General features: G+C 59.4%; 6 protein-coding genes across 6 annotated transcripts; 2 read left to right on the top strand and 4 right to left on the bottom strand.

The window, feature by feature from the left end:
• Positions 1–161: 161 nt before the first annotated feature.
• On the bottom strand, positions 162–1,484 carry SLS55_006956 (uncharacterized protein; the record flags this gene model as incomplete). The annotated part of the gene is made up of 2 exons (XM_066778384.1): positions 162–995; positions 1,479–1,484. The coding sequence occupies 2 exons, from the start codon at positions 1,482–1,484 to the stop codon at positions 162–164; spliced, it is 840 nt and encodes a 279-aa protein (XP_066630821.1).
• Positions 1,485–4,865: 3,381 nt separating this feature from the next.
• On the top strand, positions 4,866–7,192 carry AOX1 (Alternative oxidase, mitochondrial precursor; the record flags this gene model as incomplete). The annotated part of the gene is made up of 7 exons (XM_066778383.1): positions 4,866–4,918; positions 4,977–5,066; positions 5,119–5,381; positions 5,434–5,614; positions 5,664–5,926; positions 5,983–6,163; positions 6,223–7,192. The coding sequence occupies 7 exons, from the start codon at positions 4,866–4,868 to the stop codon at positions 7,190–7,192; spliced, it is 2,001 nt and encodes a 666-aa protein (XP_066630820.1).
• Positions 7,193–8,305: 1,113 nt separating this feature from the next.
• SLS55_006954 (uncharacterized protein) lies at positions 8,306–9,950 on the top strand (the record flags this gene model as incomplete). Its single annotated transcript, XM_066778382.1, has 2 exons — positions 8,306–8,582; positions 8,635–9,950. The coding sequence occupies 2 exons, from the start codon at positions 8,306–8,308 to the stop codon at positions 9,948–9,950; spliced, it is 1,593 nt and encodes a 530-aa protein (XP_066630819.1).
• Positions 9,951–11,098: 1,148 nt separating this feature from the next.
• On the bottom strand, positions 11,099–12,834 carry SLS55_006953 (uncharacterized protein; the record flags this gene model as incomplete). The annotated part of the gene is made up of 2 exons (XM_066778381.1): positions 11,099–11,230; positions 11,341–12,834. 2 exons carry the CDS (start codon positions 12,832–12,834, stop codon positions 11,099–11,101), a joined length of 1,626 nt encoding a protein of 541 aa, XP_066630818.1.
• A 1,658-nt stretch (positions 12,835–14,492) lies between these two features.
• On the bottom strand, positions 14,493–16,823 carry SLS55_006952 (uncharacterized protein; the record flags this gene model as incomplete). The annotated part of the gene is made up of 2 exons (XM_066778380.1): positions 14,493–16,549; positions 16,607–16,823. The coding sequence occupies 2 exons, from the start codon at positions 16,821–16,823 to the stop codon at positions 14,493–14,495; spliced, it is 2,274 nt and encodes a 757-aa protein (XP_066630817.1).
• A 1,685-nt stretch (positions 16,824–18,508) lies between these two features.
• NAG4 (Synaptic vesicle transporter SVOP) lies at positions 18,509–20,396 on the bottom strand (the record flags this gene model as incomplete). Its single annotated transcript, XM_066778379.1, has 4 exons — positions 18,509–19,127; positions 19,182–19,538; positions 19,590–19,836; positions 19,895–20,396. The coding sequence occupies 4 exons, from the start codon at positions 20,394–20,396 to the stop codon at positions 18,509–18,511; spliced, it is 1,725 nt and encodes a 574-aa protein (XP_066630816.1).
• Positions 20,397–23,051: the final 2,655 nt, after the last annotated feature.

The raw sequence follows: 23,051 nt of genomic DNA, 5'->3' as shown, positions 1-23,051 counted from the left end.
GAAGTGGGACGCGTTTTGGGCTGCGATGCGGAGCGCGGTCGTTCCTGCTTGGCAAAGCGCCAGGGTTTTATCTTGATATAGCCCTCCTCTAGCTGATTGGCTAGATTCTCGTCGCAAGGCCGAAGAGACGTGGCGCTCTCTGCTCAGAAGGGTTAGGACATTCAGACGGTCGACTCTTCCGAAAAGACAGTACCTTGGTAGAACCATGTGCCTCTCCGCACGTCGTAGACTGCACCGATCCAGTATGCGGGAGCCAACTCGCGCTCCTCGACGTCCACGTCGAAGAGGAAGTCTTCGTTCACAGGGACTTTGGCCTTGAGCATACCGTTTGGCTCCGATCTCTCCCAACGCACATTGCGCTCCTTGATCTGCCACTGCTCAGGCTCCTCATTCTGCGCCGGAGCACCTCCTTGGTTTTGCAGCTTCTTGCGCTCAGCCTCCTCAGCCTCGTCACAGATCTTCTGAAAGGTGGCCTCGAGCGCGCGCGAGTCGCCGGTAGAGAAGGGGTTCCATTTCTTCGGCTGCGGTGGCTTGTCCGACCTCGAAGCACTATTGGCAAAGACCAGAGCTTTCCTCTTGGGGATGTCGACAGCATGGAACCACTGTACGCTCAGCGGCGGGCAGTCCCTCGGATACTTCTTCAAGCTCAGGCGATGCCTGTGTGTCACGGTGTGGTCGGCGCCTCTGCTCTGCTGGGTCAGATTGAGCTCGGGAGGCTGCGGCTCGCCTGCGTCGGGGGCGGGATGGGTCTGGGGGGTCTGGTTGCGCGAACCCCAGGGCGAGATGGCGTTGATGCCGGCAGCAAGGTAGGAGCCGGAAGGCCTCGCGTCCGGCGCGGTCATCTTCTCGCCAAGTGGGCCCCCGCGACCCTGGAGCTTGTCGAACCAAGACTGCGACTGTCTGGCAAGGGCGGCGGTGGGGAGCGCGGTCGCTCGGGGCTTGAGGTGGTGGAGGAGGTAGGCGGGGAAGCCTCTGCGGGCCAACGTGTCGGCGGGCTGGAGGTGGAAGAATAGAGCGAGTGTTCAGGGAACGGGCGGGCCAGGAGCCAGCTATACGACGGCGGCAGTCAGCGCGGGCCAGGAGGGACGCGATGCAATGCAGGTGGTCTGTGGCAGATGGACATCAACGTCACAGGAAACGGTCCCCGCCTCAGCCCTAAAGACCCCTTGGCTGCCGACCGCCGGCCCGGCTGCCGCAACCGCTTGGGCGCCCCGCCTAGCTTGTAGCCCGCGCTCGCTGCCTCGTCGTCCCTCGCGCCTCACCACCTCTCTGTCCGTTCGCGTCGTTGCCGCCGGCTTCGTGGCTTGTTGTCGCCGCTGTTTGCACCCGCTCTACCTGAGACAGCCCCGGGTGGACCGGCTGTCCCGCTGTGCCTCGCGCCATGCACGCTCGCTCGCCAGCCGACCGCACACTACCGCCGCGCTTGATGCCAACTCGTCATCTCCGAGCACGACACGCCCACCGCTCGGCCCGTGGACCGCCATTAGGTTGGAATTGGAACCCAACAGCTCGTAGCACCGCTGCCCCGGAAGTCGCAACACACAAGACATGTCCATGTTCATTGTCCCGTTGCGCTTCCCCGCGACCGCGTCATGCCGTTTCAGATCTCAACGGCCATGTTTCGATTGAACAAACATGCCGTTGGCTTTGCGGCTCTCTCATTTCTTTCGGCCCGTTCGCAGCCTCCCAATGCTGACACTGCTCCCACGAGCAGCCGTCGGCTCGGGGACCACCATGAACTGCTTCACGCGTATGGGTCACAGAGACTTGGCTTCGCTGAGTTTCAACGACACTGAATCGGCCGTTGTTGTTCCAATTGCCGATACATACCTTCGTACTCAACCTCTCGTAGCACAGTGCATGCCATCTTTTGTCGGCTCCAGATCTGAGGTCCGATGCACTTCTCTCAATGAGCATTGTTGAGCGTGCGCAGTATGTAGCCTAGTAAGTGATCTACACCTTGCAAAAACAGCCAGGCGGTAAGCAGCTAAAATCCCGAGAGCCAAGTTACAGTGCAAGGTCAAAGTAAGGCTAGTAGCTGCCATCCCAAACTCTGATTCCCCTGTTGCACGCATGCCTGAGGCACACGATTTGCCGAACACTCTGGGCACCTCAACACATGGATGCAGCCCGGCACACTTTCTGGGCTGCCACCCTGCATTAGAGACCAGAAAATAATCCGGCTCTCAAGTTGCCGATAATTGGCCAGCCAAGTTTGGCCAATTCGTTCCCGGCCCTCCATCAAAGCATTCTCCTGCACAAAGTGGGTCTTGATCTTCGTGCAGATGACCCCTTCAGCTTACACGTATCCAGGCACCAGGTCGTCACAAGCAATTCTCTCCGCTACTGCCGGACATGAAGTCAAAAGCTTGCGAGCTCGCGGGAACTCTTGCCACCTGCGCCTTTTCTCGTGGGAGAAAGGCGTTCAAACTAGCCCAACGATCTACTTGCCAATGAAAGAGTCAACGGATCACCGGAAGGTGAATCTTGTGCCGCTTTGAGGCCCTCTAGCGACTGCTGCACCTTTTCGGGTTCGCGCTTGCCTGCCTTGAGAATCGGACTTTCTTCAACTTGAAGCGTACCGCCTTTCACCAGACTCTTGTTATCTGCAAGGGGGTGATGCATTTACAGCTGCTATACTAGCAGGTTTTCTTTGGTTCGCAGCGATCTGCATATCGAGATGGCCTATGTGTCGAAAATGGCGGCTTGTCTTCAACTGGCACACCGACTGTATCAAGGCCACGAGCATGCTCCTACTCCTGCCCCGCCCGACTTGGACCCTGTTGCTTACTCGTGCCGTGCGGAGACCTACCATGAATGGATCAGCGATACCCCGGCCATCGGATGCAGCCAATCTCCTGGAGTTCCAACAATGCCGTTCCTCGTTACAGGGGTGCAGAATCGCTGCATGCCTTGCTATCGGAGGGGCGCTCAGCCAACAAGGCGACGCGAGGCTGAGCATGGTGAGGGTGTCGACTCATGGAGCTTGCCGGCGATTTATAGGCCTAGAGCCATTGAACAGAAAGGCGACGTGGTCAATGTAAGCTCACAGCTGCCTTTGCCCGACAGCCAGGGTTGAGCAGCAGAGTTCCCGTTACCATGGGAAATGTGCATAAGCACAACGTGCCACCCTGGAGCGAACCATGAGAAGGGACAGCTTGTAACCGTACAGGTACCATCGATGTACAGCGTACAGCGTCCATGACAAGCGGGAAACACAATCCGCAAGATCCGGGGGCTGTATTCAGCTGATCGGATCAGATCCGGGGCCCCCTCCGCACGGCACAACCGAAAGGAGGCGCGCTTCCCAACGGAGGCTTTTCAACAGTCCGAACAGTCCGGTGGCCGAGAGCCAGTCAAGAGCAGCGGACGACACAAGGGGCTAGCCGCGCGCCTCCGGCTCTCCGGCAGAGACGGTTATCACCCGATCAGCAACCCGGGGTGCTTCTTGCCTTCTGACAAAACCTCAGGTTCTTTTGGCATCTCGATTTCCAAGTGCGAGCTGGAGATCTGCGGCCTCCCCTCGCCAAGTGTGCGGTGGACGTAGGGGAGGTGCAGGAGGCCGACACCGTCTTGACTCGAAGCAATGCGGCACGCAGCGGCCGGAATCTTTGCGCTTCCGCTATGGGCGGGTATGGGCGCAACGACAGGGATTCTTCCCCGCGTTGTCTGCAGGCATTGACCTTTACCCCACACTTCAGCATGGCGCCGGTATCGAATTTGTCACCCGCGAACTCGCAAACTCTGCGTGAGGCGCTCGCCTGATAGCATCCACAGTGCTCTCTCCATCGACCCTAAGGGTAGCGGCACAAAGAAGGCCAAGCCGCCCCTTTTGATGCCATCCAAAAACGGACATGGCTATCGGCGGTCCTAGCGTTTTGCGGGGAAATAGAGTAAGCGGGGGCGGGTGGCTGGCAGCGACCTCCCACGTTGAGGCACTAGCACATGGTGACGCGTGTGGGGAGCGGCCTATCACTGCAAGCTGCATGACACGGTTGAGGCTATGTATCGCCGTAAGTAGCTCGGGCGGGGGTGGTACCCTGACCACTCCAACATGGCCGTTGCCCCACGTCTTGTCTCTCCTGGGCGCTGCTCGACCCTCCCGTTGCCACCTCCGTCCTGGAGCACAGACTTGCAGCCGTCTCCCTCCCGGAGTCTGTGTGGGTTTTTTCACCGATTCCGTGCATGCTGTTAGAGTTCTCGGTCCTTCCGGATAAGTGGCTAAGCAATGCGGAGAAGTACACGTTTTCCGCCCTGGACCTCTGCGAGGCGGCCTGGGAACATGGCAAGGCGGAGCTAATCTTCCAGCTGGATGCCTGCTCCGGCTCCACCTCCTCTGCATCCACCAGCCAGCCGCCGAGAAAATCACTCAGCATCCACCAACCGCAACGTGCCGGTCACTTTATGGCGGGTACGTATCGTCATGCTGCAAGCGCATCGCCATCCGACTGCTCCTATTCCCATCCCTCTCCAATTGGGGATCACCCTGCTTAGACCCGACACTAGCCCTGCATCCCAAGCGGGGGGGGCGCTATCCATACGATTATCGGCACCCATGGCACTTGCAGGAACCCCACGCGTCAGGCGCTGTTGCCCAGACCGCTGGAGGCTTTGCGGGCAACGGCTCCCCGGATCCACAAGTCTCGAAACCGGAGACTCGTCAGCCACTGCTTCCTTCCACTGTCCCGAAGGTCGATGATGCGGGGTCAGGGAGGGGATAAATATGCCCGTCCTCTTCTCTGTACTCTTCCCCATCACGCTCTTGCGGCGCTGAATCCAACACTTCTTCGCCTGAGGCTGTGAATTCACTTTTTTTCCTTTTCCACATTGTGTTCTCGAACTGGCCCATTGGCCCTTTGGTCAAGATGACGATTCCTGACGAGGTCGATATCATTGTGTGCGGCGGCGGATCATGCGGGTACGTCCAAGACTGGAGAGGCTGAAAGATACCCCAACTGCTGACACGCTTCGCACAGCTGTGTCGTTGCCGGCCGTCTGGCCAACCTCGACCACAACCTTCAGGTGATGCTCATCGAGGGTGGTGAGAGCAATCTGAACGATCCATGGTGAGTCCTTATCTGACACTCAACAACCCGATGAAATCCCTGACCCTTGCAGGGTGTTCCGGCCTGGAATCTACCCGAGGAACATGAAGCTGGACAGCAAGACCGCTTCTTTCTACTACTCGCGGCCTTCGGAATGGCTGGGTGGCCGTCGTGCCATCGTTCCCTGCGCCAACATCCTGGGCGGTGGCAGCAGCATCAACTTCATGATGTATACGCGTGCCTCTGCCTCCGATTACGATGACTTCCAAGCCAAGGGCTGGACCACCAAGGAGCTGATTCCATTGATGAAGAAGCACGAAACGTACCAGCGAGCATGTAAGTTCCGCTCGGGACCTCGTGTTGACACTCATGCTGACAATTTCTCCAGCTCAGAACCGGGATCTGCACGGATTCGAGGGCCCGATCAAGGTTTCTTTCGGCAACTACACGTACCCGATCATGCAGGACTTCCTGCGCGCCACCGAGTCCCAGGGCATTCCTACCACCGACGATCTCCAAGACCTCGTGACCGGCCACGGTGCTGAGCACTGGCTGAAGTGGATCAACCGGTACGATGATACCGAAGCTCAACCCCACTTCGATACTGATTGATTGCAGTGACACTGGTCGCCGGTCCGACTCGGCACACGCATACATCCACAGCACTCGGTCTGTCCACCAGAACTTGCATCTTGTCTGCAACACCAAGATCGACAAGGTCATTCTGGATGGCGACCAGGCAGTGGGCGTTCAGACCCTGCCCTCCAAGCCATTGCACCCCAAGCAGAAGCACGAGCCCAAGATCTACCGGGCTCGCAAACAAATCATCGTCAGCGGCGGTACTCTGAGCTCGCCACTGATCCTCCAGCGCTCTGGCATCGGTAACGCTTACCACGTGTGCCCTCCCCTGAGTCCAAGACCACTGACAGCGCATTAGGTGACCCTGAGAAGCTCCGCAAGGCCGGCGTCAAGCCCCTCGTGAACCTGCCTGGTGTGGGTCTGAACTTCCAAGACCACTACCTGACATTCGCCCCCTACCGGGCGACGCCCGAGACCGATTCGTTCGACGACTTCATCCGCGGCAACCCCATTGTCCAGCAGAAGGTCATTGACCAATGGTTCGTCTTATCAGCCACACATCCAGTCCCCGATCCGCAGCAGCTAACACAGTCGCCAGGAACATCAACGGCACGGGTCCGCTGGCGACGAACGGCATCGAAGCCGGCGTTAAGATCCGACCCACGGAAGAGGAGCTTAAGTGGATGGACACCTGGCCATGCCCAGAGTTCCGGTCCGGGTGGGAGGCCTACTTCAAGGACAAGCCGGACAAGCCGGTGATGCACTACTCGGTCATCTCAGGCTGGTTCGGCGACCACATGCTGATGCCGCCGGGCAAGTTCTTCACCATGTTCCACTTCCTCGAGTACCCCTTCTCGCGCGGGTCGACGCACATCGTGTCGCCCAACGCGTATGAGGCACCCGACTTCGACGCTGGCTTCATGAACGACCGCCGCGACATGGCGCCCATGATCTGGGGCTACATCAAGTCGCGCGAGACGGCGCGCCGCATGAAGGCCTACGCCGGCGAGGTCACGGCCATGCACCCCTTCTTCGCGTACGACTCGAGCGCGCGGGCCCAAGACCTCGACCTCGCCAACACCAAGGCGTACGCCGGGCCCGACCACATCTCGGCGGGCATCCAGCACGGGTCGTGGAGCCGGCCGCTCGAGGCGGCCAAGGAGACGGCGCCGAACTACCTCAACTCGGCGTGCCAGGGCCTGCGCGACGACCTCGAGTACAGCAAGGAGGACCTCGACGCCATCGAGGAGTGGGTCAAGCGCCACGTCGAGACGACCTGGCACTCGCTGGGCACCTGCTCCATGGGCCCGCGCGGCGGCAACAGCATCATCAAGCACGGCGTCGTCGACGAGCGGCTCAACGTCCACGGCGTGCGCGGCCTCAAGGTGGCGGACCTGTCCATCTGCCCCGACAACGTCGGCTGCAACACCTACTCGACCGCCCTGCTCATCGGCGAGAAGTGCGCCGTGCTCACCGGCGAGGACTTGGGCTACAGCGGCTCCGCCCTCGACATGAAGGTGCCGACCTACCACGCCCCGAGGGAGATCACCCACCTCTCCAGGCTGTGAGGTGTCGGGAAGCATGTTTCCTTTTATGGCGAGTTGGAAGTCTGTTGTTCTGCCTGGTCTGGCTTGGCTACTTGTTTGGCTTGATGCTTTCTCGTTCTATGCGTCGCAGTGTCGGTCGGTCTTTTCCCTCTGTTACTGTTCTCTGTATCTACCGAATATGGAATGCGGCGGTGCCGAAATGAAATGCGCCTTCTTCAACTATTGTGTCTAGGGCCAGTGCAAAGACCAGAGCAGTGTGCTGGTTAACGAGGCTAACGCCATGCTCCACGTTCACTAATCTGTCCAGGACTGTGAGGCTGCTGGCCGGTTGCCTTTGTTTCATAGGACTTTAAGTCAGGATTTGGGAGAAGCGGGCTTACTGCGAGATTTTACCGCGTGCGGGAGGCTGAGGGATAAATTAAGCTTTCACGGCTGAAACGTCGGAGTGTCACGCAACTTGACGGGTTTCCTGAGCAACAGGGCGATAAAACAACAAGATGCAGCCCGGCGCAGTACTTGGATGCGCACTGTGTGTACCGTGTACAAAGGAGCAAACGATGGATTCCAAGGCCGGCAGGAGCGGGGGTGTCAAGCGGGCGGGCAACCGGCAGCGGCGCTGATCTCAGGCCCCACTCTGGCCGTCGATCTCGCCAACGCTGCAAAAACCCAGCCGCGACGGCTCGACAAGCGCTGCGGAACCGCAGCCACTGTGCCATCAGAGGCTGGAAAGCGAGCATGGAGGCGGCCAGCTGCTCCGAGCCGTCGGCCGTGGCCGAGAGGCGCAGCCAATGGGCGTGGCGGCGTATCGTGTTCTGGCGTCCAACTCCAGCGTGACGTCACTCGCGCAGCTGCCGTGGCCCAGTTTTGCATGCGCGTGGAAGGGGAGGCGGGCTCCTGCCGTGAACCCTGCCTGCCGCCGCCTGGTTACCTCCTGCACAACAAACTCCTCTCGTTTGCAATCTCAGTTTCTCTGTCGCTATTCCCCCGTCTCAGCCAGCTGCCGGGCACGAGCTCTCCGCATTACTCTCGCGCGGACGTCGACGTCGTTTGTGTGCTCGCTGCCGGCCTTTAAAGATCTCCACCATCCTACTCCATTCGAGATAGCAGCCTGGCCTGCGCACCCAGCCTTACACCATGATCCGCACTTCAACCCTGCTGCTCGCCGCCCTGGACGCGTATGCACTCGCTGCTGCCGTCCCAGCCCCAGTCCCCGCCGCTACTGGAGGGCCAGCCGCTCCTCTAGGACAGCGTCCAATCGATGCCGCCGATCCGCGCATCACGCCCTCGCCCGCTCTCAATGAAGCTACTCGCACCTATCTCGAGCGCCGCGATTTGCTGGACGATATCAAAAGTGGTGTAGACTCGGCCCTTACTGCCCTCGGCTCCAATATTCCCAACTACGTTACCGAAGGTCTGCTGCCCTGCCATTGGCCCTCCGTTGCACCGTACTGACAACGCCGCAGGTGTCGCCAACTTCTTCCAGGACTTCCCTTCTGGCTCCGCTGTGCAGAGCTCGCTCGGCCTCAACGACAGCCAGCTGGCCGCGCTGCCGACGCAGGTTCTCAACGTTCCCCCTTATGCCAACTGGACCGATCAGGGCTGGAACGTCCGTTTCCACGGCAATGTTTACAAACAGCCAAACACCTCCCAGGAAAAGTTGAACGATTTGGCCAATGTCTTCCTCATTGGCACAGATATCGAGGATCTGCCAGCGTCGCAGCAGGACCAGGCTCGCAACTTGACTGCCGAAATTTTCATCGTGCAACAAGCCAACGAGTCGGTGAAGGTGCATCTGGAGCCCGCCCCGAGCGCCGGCGGCGATGGCGAACCTGGCGGCGGCGGCGCTGTGACGCCCTCTGGCGGAAACCAGACGCTTTCCCTTCCCTACAACACTACGGCCGAAGGCGATTTCGACGTCTTCTTGCCCATCGCTAACACCACTGGGGGCCTTACTGCCGGCAACGAGACCAGCAAAATCCAGCGCCTCAATGTCTATGCCGACAACGCCACTCTGGGAAACGCAACCGCATATTTGGTGCCTCCGCAAGGATTGACCATCATCAGCGATGTTGACGACATCCTGCGCGTCACCAAGATTTACCAGCCGAAGGAGGGCCTGCTGAACTCTTTCGCTCGGCCGTTTACGCAGTGGATGAATATGCCGGACATTTATGCCAACTGGTCCAGGTCGCTGCCGGATATGCATTTCCATTACTTGACCACCACTCCGGAGCAGGTCACGAGGAACTACATGGATTTCATCTACAAGACGTACCCGGGTGGTAGCTTTGACACTCGGCCCCTCAACTTCTCCGACGTCTCGGCCACCCTCAGCATCCGCAAGTTCCTGCTGGACAAGATCTTCCAGACCTTCCCAGAGCGCAAGTTCATCCTTATGGCCGACACTTCCAACTCGGACATTATGAAGGACTACCCGGCGCTGGCGCACGAGTACCCCGGCCAGGTGCAGTGCATCTTCCTCCGCAACACGTCGGCCACGGATGACGACAAGTTCCCCTACGACACTTCGGGCTTCAAGGACCTCAACCAGCAGATGTACATGTTCTTCAAGGTGCCTGATGACCTGACCGGCCTGGACATCGAGAATGGTCACTGCTACAACTCTTCCATCCCGCAGAACGTCACCTTCGGCACCCAGGATGAGCTGCTCGGCATCCATGGCGACAGCGCCGCCGCGGGACCCGTGCAGGCTCCCAGCAAGGGTGGCGTGTTTGGGCTGGTCGTTGCGTTGGGGGTTGCCATGTGGATGGGGTTGTAGTAGTAGTGCGTTGTGGTTGACTAATGCGTTGCTTCCTTATTTTTACTTCTCTCTTACGCTTTCCTCCTATTGATGATGCACTTATTCCTATGACGACTAATGGATTTGGCCACGACGGTTGATTACGTATTGAATTGGGGGATGGGTGTTGCCGTACGGAAAGGGAGGATCGGAGACCTGGCGTCTCCCATTCTTTTTAATTCGTTGACAAGTGGCACTGGAGGAGGAGGCATCACTTGTGGATAGATTAGGGGCTTGGAGAGTTATGCACATACGAACGGACCGATCCGTGACATACACCTTCTGACAAATCAGCTGGTAATGAAAGGAGAGGCAGATCCTGGGGTTGTAGTTTTATGGTTGTCGTATAGACTAACAGCCGGTTTCGGCTGCACAGACACAGAAAGAGCAGTCGCTCATGTTAATATTCAATCGCAAATACGCTGTAATTACCCAAGACCATTCGGTCTAGTTACCTTAGTCAAAAGCAGCAAAGTCAGTACCGATTCCCTATACAGTTCGATTCACGTCAGCAAGTGCTTAATTCCTGATTCTGGCCGTCACGTGTTGTAACCAGTCGAGCAGTAATGCCCAAAAATATGTTTATTCGAGGAGCCGTACGGAGGCGGACTCAACCGCAGGGGAAAGGGGGAGTAGAGCGAATACACGAAGCAAATCAATTCGTAGGTATCAGTATCTATATCCATCGGCCGGTCAAACATGGAAATCCACACATTCTTTTACACCACTCTCCATCCGCCTCCTCCCGTCTTTTCTTCTCCCGATCCGACATCGCCCCTGATCCCTCACCCACCGCGTCCCAAGCTTTTGGATGACGGAGTGGCTTTCTGCGGGGAGCGTTTCTTTCGTCTTCTTTATTATTAACACTTCGTCAACGATGCCATTTCCACTCTTCCCCCCGACGAGGGGGACTAGTGTCATCCTTGCTGTCAACTTCCACGCGCTCTTTCTCACTCCCCCCTTTCGCTTAATCTTCTCCATTCCGCCTCTTACTCTTCTTCTCCCCAGTACTCTCAGCATTGCCGACGTCTTCGTCGCTTTAACCTCTCCCCTTTACCGACTTATGATCGGACATTGGGTATATCCCTTTTCGAACTCTTTTTCTCTTTTTCGCTCTCCTGGGTTATTTAGAGCATGGGCTTGACGTCATCGGCGACGGCGAAGGGGGCCTCGGTCTTGGACTTGACCTCGTCGACGGTGACGCCCTCGGCGAGCTCGATGAGGGTCAGACCGTTGGTGAAGTCGACGTCGAAGACGCACTGTGTGATATCATCCCGCGTTAGCAACAGCTTTTATCCAAACCCCCTTTTCAGGGACCCGAAAAAGAGAAAGGAAAAAAAAAAAAAAACAAGTTAGATGGTGCACTTACGAGATCAGTGATGATCCTGCTGACGCAAGAGCGGCCGGTGAGGGGGAACTCGCACTGCTTGAGGATCTTGGGGCGGCCCTTCTTGTCCGTGTGCTCCATGGTGACGACGACCTTTGTGTTCTGCGGGTTGGACACGAGGTCCATGGCGCCGCCGAAGCCCTTGATCTTGCCGGGCAGCATCCAGTTGGCGAGGTCGCCCTTGGCCGACACCTGCATGGCGCCGAGGATGGTGAGGTCGATGCGGCCGGAGCGGATCATGCCGAACGACTCGTCGCTGCCGAAGCACGCCGCGCCGGGCCGCAGCGTCACCGTCTCCTTGCCCGCGTTGATCAGGTCCGGGTCCTCCTGGCCCTTGGCCGGGTAGGGTCCCAGCCCGAGGATGCCGTTCTCCGACTGCAGCTGCACCTCGACCGACTCGTCGACGAACGACGGCGCCAGCATGGGCATGCCGATGCCCAGGTTGGCGTACATGCCGTTCTTGAACTCCTTGGCCGCGCGGCGCACGATGCGCTCGCGCTTGCCGGCGGCGTCGCCCGAGCCCAGGCTGGACATGGCGTCGGCGGGGTCCTTTGCGTTGACGACCTTCTCGATGTTCTTGGGCTGCGTGGCCTGGATGACGCGCTTGACGTAGATGCCGGGCACGTGGACGGCGGCCGGGTCGATGTCGCCCGGCTCGACAATGTGCTCGGCCTCGACGATGGTCATCTTGGCGTTGCGGGCCATGGCGCCGTTGAAGTTCTGCGCCGCGAAGCGGAACTGCACGTTGCCCAGCTTGTCGGCCTTCCACGCCTTGATGAAGGCGTAGTCGCCGCGGATCGCCTCCTCCATGACGTAGCTCTTGCCGTCGAACGTCTTGACGTCGCGCGGCGCCGAGTACTGGGCGATGGTGCCGTCCGGGTTGAACTTGAGCGGCAGCTCGCCCGTCTGCACCACGGTGCCGAAGGCGGCGGGCGTGAAGAAGGCCGGGATGCCGTGGCCGCCCGCGCGGCACCGCTCCGCCAGCGTGCCCTGCGGCGTGAGCTCCAGCTCGATCTCGCCCTTGAGGTACTTTTGCTCAAACACCTTGTTCTCGCCCACGTACGACGCGATCATCTTCCGGATCTGGCCCGACTCGAGCAGCAGCCCCAGCCCCGAGCCCACCACGCCCGCGTTGTTCGACACCGCCGTGATGCCCTTGATCGACGGCGTCTTGTGCACCTGGTTGATCAGCGTGTCCGGCACGCCGCAGAGCCCGAAGCCGCCGCACAGGAGGGTGCTGTCCGACTTCATGTCCGCGATGGCCGCCTCGGCCGAGGGCAGCACCTTGTTGATCTCGAAGCGCCGTGTAGACGAGGCGAACGTGCGCGCGAGGAGGGTGGCCTGGGCATTGATTAATCTCGTCAGTGAGCTGCTACATGGCCGGTGAGGGTTGAAGAGCGCGGCAAGACCCACCTTGGAGGAATTGGAGGACGCAAAGAAGCGCGCAGTGCGCATGCTCATGGCTATCGACGGCATTGTGACGGAGAGGAGAGGACGCAGGCCGGGAAGCGGCGGATTGAAGCAATTGCTGTCTGGAGGGTGAGATGAGACGAAAGCTACAAGCCTTCGATGTCGGCACCTAGTCAACTACGAGGTGGCAGCCCAAGGAAAAGGCGGGTCCGGGGAAGACTGGTCTGAGAGAAGTGAGAAGAAGAAAGGAAGGGCTCGAGGACGGAGGGAGGGGAGCATAGTAGTAGTAGACGGGCGGCGGCGTTGTGTTTTGGCCTCGTCCCAATGGCGTCCCTTCCGCCGGAAGCTGGCGCGGTAATTGGCGGGCTTGACACAGCTCGCCGCCAGCGAGGGGTCAAGCTTGGGGAGCTGTTCTTCGGCTAAGAGCGACGGGTATCCCCCACACGGCCGCGGAACTGCGCCCGCCAGGCGTCGGAACGTCCACCCCAACTGCGTCGCTTTCCGCACCTTGCCGGCCCTGCCCTCTTGCGCATCGCCTGCCTCTACACCAGCGGCTTTGACGTGAGGCTGGGTTGACTGCACGCTGCTGGACGCGACTGCCGCTGGAGCGGACGCTGCTGGCAAGTGCCGACTGCACGACACGCGAGCGATAGTCTTCTCCCGGCGCACACCCTCGGCTAAGTCTTCTCCCGATTGCGGACGGCAGCTACCCGGCTCCCGAACAGCGGATGGGCTCTGCCACTGCCAACAGCTGATGAGCCTTCTTCCTCAGCGGTTTGCCCGTTTCGTCCCGCGTCTTTCTCGTTGGTCCGAGGTCGTCGATGCAGCCTCGCTCTCAACACGTTCCTTCCCTTTTCTGGCTAACATACCCCGCAAACCGTATGAGCCCGCTCGACGAGCTGCGACGTCGCTGCCGGGCTGCTGCCTTCCCAAAACGGAATTTAACCCTAATACATGCCCTACCTACTACACCGCACCCGAACTCCGTCCAAGAACCGTCCGAAGGGCAGATCACGCAAAGTGGAGGCGTATGAAATCATGTTGAACCCATTCTTGGATATTTTTAGCATTTCACGACCTTCCCGCTCCCCCAGCGATTCCTTAAAGCCAAACGACGAGCCATCTGCAAAACATAGTCCTTTACGCCTCCATTCCCGCTTGTCCCAAAGACACCGCCGCCGCTGTCTGCTTACGTCCCCTCATAACGATCCTCCCCCAGATACGAAAATCCCCGTCCTCTATGACCTTCCGCCGCCGCCGTCTATTCCTTGCATCCGTGTGGTCCTTCCCAAAGCCGTTTTGAAACCGTCTGACAGCCCAAGGTTTTCCCATCCGAGCGCCCCAAAAATATGGTCCCGGTCGAATTGCGCAGTTCTTCCAGATACTGCCTGCACTCCTAAATCCCATCATCGCGGCCTTGCTGATCGCCTGTTTCTTTTCCACGGCAGTGCTATATTCCAAGTCTTCTGCCCGTTCGCAATGTTTTTGTTGGCTCGTCAACGACCATTGTCACAGTGGGTTACAAGAGATTTTATCCTTGCGTGTTGCAGAGAGATAGCCCACTCACTTCACATGGGTAATTGAAGCAAATGTCTGGGCAGCGTTGTAGACATCCGAATCCACAACATCCAGATGCTGTCTTCAGCTACCGACATGAATGCGTGTGCAAAATCTCCAGTAGCCCACTGTGTCATGGTCAGGCGTGGCCTCCTTCAGCGCATTATTCATCCCGGTGGTGACCTCTTCACGCCCCAGATAATGCTGTCCATCAGCGCGTAAGGGCTCGCCTCGCTGTCCAGATCCGCCATCAACGGACTCTGACCCACCCCGAACATCGCGTCATCGCCGATCAATGCGCCGTTGATATCATCGATGCTGTAGCCCGTCATATTCGGCGTGCTCGATGCTGTTGCCGTGTTGGGGATAATGGTTTGCGACGATGAACTGTTCGCCAGCTGCTGCTGCTGCAGCCTTGCGTCCTGCAGGTTCAGCAGTTTCCTCAGCGCAATCATCGAGCGGGTCACCGGCGTGGACAGTTCGGTGGGGTCGACCTTGGACGTTATGTCAGTGAGGACCGAGATCAACTTCTCCAGGAGCATGCGAGCGCGGTCGTTACGCTCTGGCTCCTTGAGGATTCCCAGGAGAAGGGCACAGCTCAACGAACGGTGCACGGCAGCCCACGAGCGGCTTGCGAAGACCGTCATGTTCTGTAGGCCTAGAAAAGCCTCGACAGTGTTGGCCAGGCTGTCGATGCATGCTTTTCTCAAAGGCCGGGCCAAATCGTGCTCGGTGACCGTTGGACTTAATGCTGGCCGGCACAGCTCAGACGTGATGTAAGACATGTGCAAGTACAGCGCCCAGTGCTCGAGCTGGTTCCGCATCGATCGGCATTTGCGGGAGTCACGGAGGTAGTCTGCCGCATCGAACATGATTTCCTGGATCTCCTGTCGTCGCTGCGCTATCCTGGACAGTGTCTCCAGTGGGGTATGACTCAGAGCCCGTTCGCTGACAATGTCGAGTCCGACCTTGCAGAGACGATACATGCACTCCATGTACGGTCGGTTTCCAGGGCTGGACTCGGGATTCAATGGAACAGGCTCACTGGTGCCCATCGAGGATGCCCGGTCAAACGTAATGGAAAGTAAGCTGTCTTGCCACAACACGGACCACCATATCTTCTTTCGCGTGAGCTTCATCTCCTCCGTTGCAGTAGATGGGCAGGTCCTGTGCAGTCCTTGGCTCTGCGCTAGCCTGATAGTCAGGCCGAGGAGCGACCAGGCGACGCCGGCGTTCATGTTGTTCGACATGACATTGCCGAGGATCAGGAGCGTCTGGATCGTCTCCAGGTTCGAATGAGAGAGAAAGTTGGTTATCCGCAGACACTCGAAGCTGCAGCAAATGTAGACCTGTGACGTCAGTTCGCGCTCTTTGCGTGGCAAAGCTGAACATTGGCAGCCCGAGGCCAGAACAGCGAAGAGCAAGCCAACCCAGTGGAGATCTTTCCCGAAAATAGTCTGCTCCGTGACCCCACTGACGCTCCCGTCTTCGCTTGTCTGCGAGCCCCCACGAGCGATGAGAAATCGAAGCAGCTCAGACTCAAGCTTCTCAATGTCCGCGATGGCCGGGAAAACGGTGTGGGCCGTCTCCTTGTGGTACTTGAGAAGGTTCCAGCAGTCCGAGTCGTTCGGGAGGGCGTTGCAGAGCTCGTAGATTCGGTTCATCGAGCCATGCGGCAAACCCCAGAGATCCACGAACGGGTACGTGGCGGACTCATTGTCCAGGCCGAAGAGTGGGAGAACGTTTTTGCCGAGGAGTTCCTGGACGGGCGCGCTGCTGCCCTCGCCTTTGCCCAGCGACATGACCAGCGCGGGCACCGAGCTGCTGCCCAGGTGGACCGTCTGGCCGGTGATGCTGTTGGTCGTATGGATGCCCTGGGCGGTGAGTTGGCCATCGGGCTGCTTTGAAGGCGTGCTCACGGCGGAGTCGGAGATGACGTGGTGATGGTGGTGGTGGCCGTTCTGGAGCGGCTCAGGCGAGATTTCGGAAGCTTGCTTGATGGTGCTCTTGAGGTCGATCAGGGAGCGCTCGACAGTGTTGAGCTTGGAGCACAGGCGCTCCCAGTCCTCGCGGCCGATGGTGACGGTACCGTTGCCGTTGTACTGGATGCCGGCGCCAAGGCCGTTGGAGGCTTCGGGCGGCTGGCTGCCATGGTTCATGCGCTTCGCAGGCGGATGCGACTCGGCAGGCGGGTGGTAGGTGCAAAGCTCGGGATGCTCTCGTGCTGCGGACAGTTAGCTAGCCGGCGCGCGGCGGGGGCCAGCAGAAGCAGAGAGCGTACCGATGCACGTCTTGCACGGAACGGCCTGGTCGCACTTGACCTTGCGCTGGCGACACGGGTAGCAGGCCTTGTACTCGCGGGCCTTTCTCTTGCGGCGCAGGATCTCGTCGACGTCTGAGCGCGACGCCTCGGCGGGATTGAACGACTGGGCGGACTGCGAGTGCTGGGTGCTGGGGCTCTGCGACTCCATGCCGGGCTCGGGCTCTGACTTGAACATTGGGTGGCGGCTGGATCAGCGGGGCGCGGCGGGCATGCTGCAACTGCAACTCGGCGGCGGGCAGAGAGCCGGTGGTGGGCTTGATGAGCGTGGGCTGGGAGTGATGCGGGAGAGAGGCGCGAGTAATGGGAGCTTGGAAGGCCGTGACTTTTCGTCACTGGCTGCTAGCCGCTGCCCGCGCGGGACGAACACCAACGGCGGGAGCCACTTATTTCCAGCTCTCGCGTTTCGAGCGCACCAGGGCCACCAGGGCCGGGAGCGCCGCGGATTGGAGCGCGCCCGCAGCAATCGACGCCGGGGCGCCTGAGGCTGCCGCGCGCGGTGCCGGCCAGAGATCTGCCCCAGGATGGGCCCATGCCGAGGATGCCACCGGCCAGTACAACAAAATAGCGCAGGGGCGCGCTGCTGATGAATCCTCGCTTGATGCACCGTCATCGACGCTGCGAAATGGCGTCGGGCGCCCATCCAGCACAGACCCGCGCAAAATTGCCAGCAGAAGCTTCGAGTAGCGCTGCGCACCGGCCGACGAGGCCGGCGATCGAGAGCTTGGCCTGGCTAACGCGGCACCGTCATCCTCAGCCCTACAACATGCCGCCGCGGCAGCGACCGCACGCTTCTGTCGGCGTCCGCTTCTGGTTCCCGCGACCGTCTGCCGGCCGTTGCCGGACGGCTGTTGCACAAATCACGCAGTATCTAATGGCTCATCGGCCCTCGGTCCATTTTTAGCCAGCCTCAAAGCCTTCTCTGTCACGAGTGCGTGATGCGCATTTTTCGCATCGAGCTTTGTCTCGCGAATCGGAGCCGCATCGCTTCTCCTGTCAATTGCATCCTCACCGCTGTGGGGAGTTGCCCCTCCGTTCCGCGGGACCCGCTGCGCTCAGTAGATACCAGGTCATTGACCACCTGCGCGCCTATCAGCCCGTGTATAAAAGGAGTACCGAACCTGGCTGCCGGACAACGGGATCCATTTGGCCTACCCGAGGGTCTGCACGGCAACTTCAAGCTGCCACCCGTTGACTTGGGTGTACCCTCAGCACTTCCTTGCCAGGGAGACACTTCAGCCCCTGACCATAGTGCGTGCAAGCCATCTCACCATTCCGCCGTCTACCGGACACGTTGCGCTCCTTTCACGGGGGGGCAGTTGAAGCGGACGTCCAGACGCGAAGACGGCCTGAGATAATGCACGAGAAGCCCTGGACGGGACCTTCCACTACCCACGCCGACAGCGAGAATATATCACAACACACTGCCAGAAACATCGAGAGTGTCCGTTGCCAGTGGTCTCACAAGCACGTCCAGTTTAACTTTATCAGTCGCATTATCTAATACAGCATATCTCCTATCCCGTCGTCTCAGCGGCCACTGCCTGGTATCTTAAACCCATCATTAAATACATGAAATATGATCAACCCGAGAAAGAAAAAAAACGCCCCCTTTTGATATCTCAATCTTTCGACAGCCAGCGCCAATGCAAATCTTGTCCAAAGGTCCCGCCATCTAGTGGTCTATGTCTAGCTTCTATTTTTGTCACAATTCGGATCATCGTCTTCTTACAGCGAAGGAAAAACGAGGTCGAGTTTTGCGGCTCCTTCCGAAACCGATATCGCTTCAAATAATTGAAGGGAACGAGGAGCATCAGCCGAGAACTCAATGGTTGTTGGGAAGTCCAGCCCATGGGAAACCGTTTAGTGGGCATGGTCGACAACGGGAGTGCCCTTCTCGTTCTGGTTCTCCGCATCGTCTCCGCTGTACGCAAACTTCGAGTGGCGACGAATGGCAGCGCCCTTGAAATAGAAAACGAAGGGAATGGCGCAGCAGGCGAGACCGAGAAACGCCAGGAGCGTCGACGCCCACTGGTATCCCAAGCGGTGGTACATCTGCTCCGTGAACAGCACGACAGCCGCACCCCAGAATGACCGGATGAATGTCTTGGCGGCCAGCGCAGAGGCGGCCTGGTGCTGGTAGGAGTCGACGAGGTAGTTGTTGGCGGCGTTGTACAGGAAAATGAAACCGAAGCCAACGGGAAAGCCGCCCATTGCGGGGCCCCACCAACTGACGCGGGGGTACGACGTCCAGGCGAAGATGAACAGTCCAATCGGAATAAACCAACAAGAGCACATCATCGGCCACAAGCGGGCTTCAGCCGGAGGCTTTCCGTTGTGCTTGGCGGAGAGATAGAGGTAGTGCTTGTTGACCCACGGAGAGCACACGGCGCTAGCAATGACGCCAATGGCAAGAGGAATGAACATGAGGCCGGTAGTCGATGCGCTGTAACCCTTGCCCTCTTGGAAGACGATTGGGTATCTGCGGAAGGGTTAGTGGCTGTGGCTTATTCTGTTATGAATGGTGATGACTTACGCAACGAAGAACATGTACAGCAATCCGTACAAGACACTCATGTAGAGGGAGATGAAGAACACGATGGGCTCGAGGAACAAGAGCTGGAATGGGCGCAGCAAGAAGATGGACATGCGTTCGGCGAACGAGCGCTTGTCTAGATCCTCTTCAGTGACGTATTTGTCATCGCCAGTCTCCTTCCTCATCTTCGCGGCGCGCTTGGCAAGCAGGCTGGGCGTGTAGGTTTCGGGCACAGTGAATGTGATGAGGATCCAGGCCGCGCCGGAGAGGATCAACTGAATCCAATATAGCCATCTCCAGCCGAGATTGTCCGCAAGGAACCCGCCAATCAAGGGACCAATTGCAGGGCCGACGAATCTGCAATAAGAGTCAGCTTGTCAACTTCATGATATGGATGATGCAACATACGGTGCTGCACTGAAGGCTGCCATCGGAACACCTCTCTCCTCGTTCTTCCAAAGATCCGCAAGTGTACCGCCGACCAAGGTCATGGGGGCGCTGAAGGCGATACCGTCGATGGCACGGCCAACAAGGAGAGTTGCCATGTTTTTCGAGAGAGCGCCAGGCAAAATGAAGAGGAAGGCAACGAGCAGAGTGGAGGCGTAGATTGGCTTCCTACCAACGACCTCGCTCAGGGGAGCGAAAGCCATGGGCCCTGAAACAGTCAACCGTCAGCACGCTGCAATCGTTCGCTGGGAGAGAAAGCTGCTTACCAATACCGAAGCCAACGACGAAGAGGGTGATGGCCAGGAGGGAGACTTCTCTTGAGGCACCGAACTCCTGTGCCGGGCCCTCAATATCGGCGGTGATGACCGAACTGTTCAAGGCAACGACGAAACAGGTCAAGGCAACACACATGGTGCACCACCACTTGTACCCCTTGCTCCAGTTCTTGGGGTTCTCAGGGTCATCGATCCTCCACGTGACAAGTTCATAACGCTCGAACTTGCCCGTCTTGTTGGACTTGACGCTCTTGAGAATGTGTCCTTCACTGGTCTCCTGGGTGTATTCTTCCAGGTTGGCATCGCGACTCAGGGTGCGGGAGGGAAGGTTGACAAGGTCCTCGCCGGTGGGATGTGATGTAGTCCTGGTGTGACTGATGGCGATGGGCTGGAAGCCCGTTTGGGCGAAGTCCTGGGCATGGGTCTCATCCATCTTGGTGCTCGAGCTATCCGAGCTCGAGTCACGCTTGTGGTTGCTTTCGGTATCTGTCATGATTCCGAGACGTCTTAGGGGAGTCTGATTGGAAATATCTGTGCTGATTTCGCAGAACCCAGGAGCGGTCAGGGTTGTTTATATGCGGTCAGAGAGAGCGCCTTCGCTCGGACAGCCCTACGGCTGCCGGTTTTCTCTCGGGGAGCATGATAACAATTGACGCAGCCACAAATCTTAGAACCCTGATCTTGAGACATTTTGCTGTCTGTAGGGGCCTGCGCAAAGAGGAATGATCCGATGCAGGACGTCCTAGTGGCAACGCTCCGAGCGTACTCCGTGCCAAGCCTCTTTCGCCGAGTTTTGGATTGCAGCCCAGATAATAAAGAGTCGACGACCGGCGCAGGAAGAATAAGCTCTGACGTGCCCCAAGTCTTTTAGCTCCCGCCCAGCGACTCGGCCGATGCTGTCTGGAGCGTCCTCCGCCATCTGGGCCGCCTCCGCAGTCGCAGCTGTTCTCGACCCCAGCCGAGTTTCCTGCGCCGCCAGCGCCCGAGCAAGCCGTTTCCAATTGTCGAGCTGTCGCATGGCGTGCCCCGGCAGCAAGACGTAGCAAGCCGATCAATCGATGCGGAACCGCGCAGCGTGTGCAGTGTGTGAGCTCATAGCAGCAGCGGAGGAGATGGTCGTGGTGGACTTTGATGTAAGAATGAGCGGCGTTGGGGGCAGCGGGCGGCGGGCATAAGCGAGTCATGCGGCGCGCGTTAAGCTGATATCATGCAATGCAGGTCGTCCCGCGGGTTGTGCAATGATGGCATGCCAGCTTGTCGTCCTGGGCCAGACCGTACCTATTCCCCGCGTTTCTGTTTCTTCACGGCGTGCATAAAAGGCCCTCCGCATGTGATCGCTTGCGCAACGCACAAACTCCCGTCCGGGGGCGGTGCCTCGCAGGCAACGATGGTGGCAGCAGGCGCGACAGATCGGCGGGGATCCGGGAGCGAGGCCCGCTCGAGAGCTTGAGCGGTGCTGGTGGCCGTGCGGTGCGAAGCTCGAGGCGGCGCCCCCGCTGACACGAGCTGCTCGATTGTGCCATCCAGGCGGCCACGATGCTCATGATACGCACAGCCAAGAGGGTGGGTGGAGTTCGTGCATTGCCGCACAACCCGCTGCGGCGACGACGGGTACTGGCGCACGCCCGCGGCAAGGATGCGAGCAGTCCCTTGGACGGATGCGGCATAGGAGTCTGCGCGGCCGCGAGGATTCACGGCTCCAGGCGCGCGCGCTGGACGGAGCTCCAGATAGGTCGTCGCCCGCCCTTGTCCGGGCATGTATTGGCGGCGTCGGCTGCGCTGCGGAGGAGGCTGTTGACGGTGTGATGACGGGATTGGCTGCCGCCGACTGCGTCTGTACAGTGTGCGACGGCCGCCCAGCCGGCTGGGGTGCTGTACCGTCAGCTCCGCCTCGATCGCTCTGCTTATCAGGTGTTGCGCGCATTAGCCAGCAGCAGGCGGGGGCAGCGGGAACGGGAACCCAGCGAGCCCACCGTCGGTTCCTGAGGTTCAATGTGAAGCAGCAGCAGGCGCAGCGCGGGCGGGCAGATTGGCAGGCTGCGCAGCGCTGGAGGGCCCGCGCGCGGCGGCTGAGACAACGTCGCGTCGTCGCCGTCTCCGCACCGGCAGCATCTGACAACTTCGGTCCTCGTCCTTCAAGGTACAAAATCGCGTACCCACGGCAAAACCCAGCGACAAGCCTCGACCACATCCCCGGGCGCCGTACTCGCAACGCGCTCTTGCCCGCTTCGGTCGCTTTCTGCGTGAGTCGCTGCTGCACGCTCCGCCCCATTGGCAGGCGCGATAGAGCAAGCCTCGACCGTGACTGCAAGGCAAAAGCAGGCAAACGCGTGCCCACGCGCTCCCGAGACCCGCCTGCCGCACGCTCAGCTGCTGCTCTCTGCCCGCTCGATCGCACTTGACGTCGAACGTCCGATCCGACTGGCCGCTGCTTTGCCAAATCTATCCTGATATCCCTGTCATACCTGCCCCCAGCTGCAGCTCCCATTCAATTGCCCTTATCCATCCAGCGCTATTATGGGTAAGTCTCGTTAGCCTGCCTGTGCCTGCGCGCCTTTTCAACCCCCGCGGTCTCCCTTCTCGCCGCAGACTCCCAATTCTTCACACGAAGCCTCGCCGCGAGACAGACGCTCACGGCGCTCCGAACAGACACCTCCGATTCCTACCGCCCTGCCACGGTAAGTCGTGCTCCCCACTGCTCTCTGCCTGCCCTCCCGTCCCCCCTCCATCAAGGTACACCGTCCGCGCCCGAGGCCACCTTGCCCCGTTGCACCCGCCGCAGGCAGGCTCAACACCGGCGACGGCGCCGTGGGTGCGTTGTCGTTGGAATTGGCTGTGGCCTCTTCGCCCTCACGGCCCACGGCGCGCGCGGTTGAGCGACGGAACTTCCCCTAGCCGACCGTTGCGCGCGAGCGACCTGCCCTGCAGCTTCCTGCCTCACCCACGACACCCGCACCCCCATCAAGCGCACACAACCGATCACATCGGGCGGCCTATCGCACCCACATCAAGCGCCACACAAGCCTCGCTTGCACCATGGACGCCGCAGCTACTGACGCTTACCCCAACCACCAGCGCGAAAGGTCCCGCTCGCCGCGCCGCCGATCGCGTAGCCCGCGCCGCAGCCGACGCTCCTACTCCCCGCGCA

This window comes from Diplodia seriata (assembly GCF_021436955.1).
Source record: "Diplodia seriata strain FDS-637 chromosome Unknown scaffold_7, whole genome shotgun sequence".
Taxonomy (NCBI): domain Eukaryota; kingdom Fungi; phylum Ascomycota; class Dothideomycetes; order Botryosphaeriales; family Botryosphaeriaceae; genus Diplodia; species Diplodia seriata.
The sequence above is the reverse complement of the archived record's forward strand: the minus strand, read 5'-3'. Positions and strand labels throughout refer to the sequence as shown.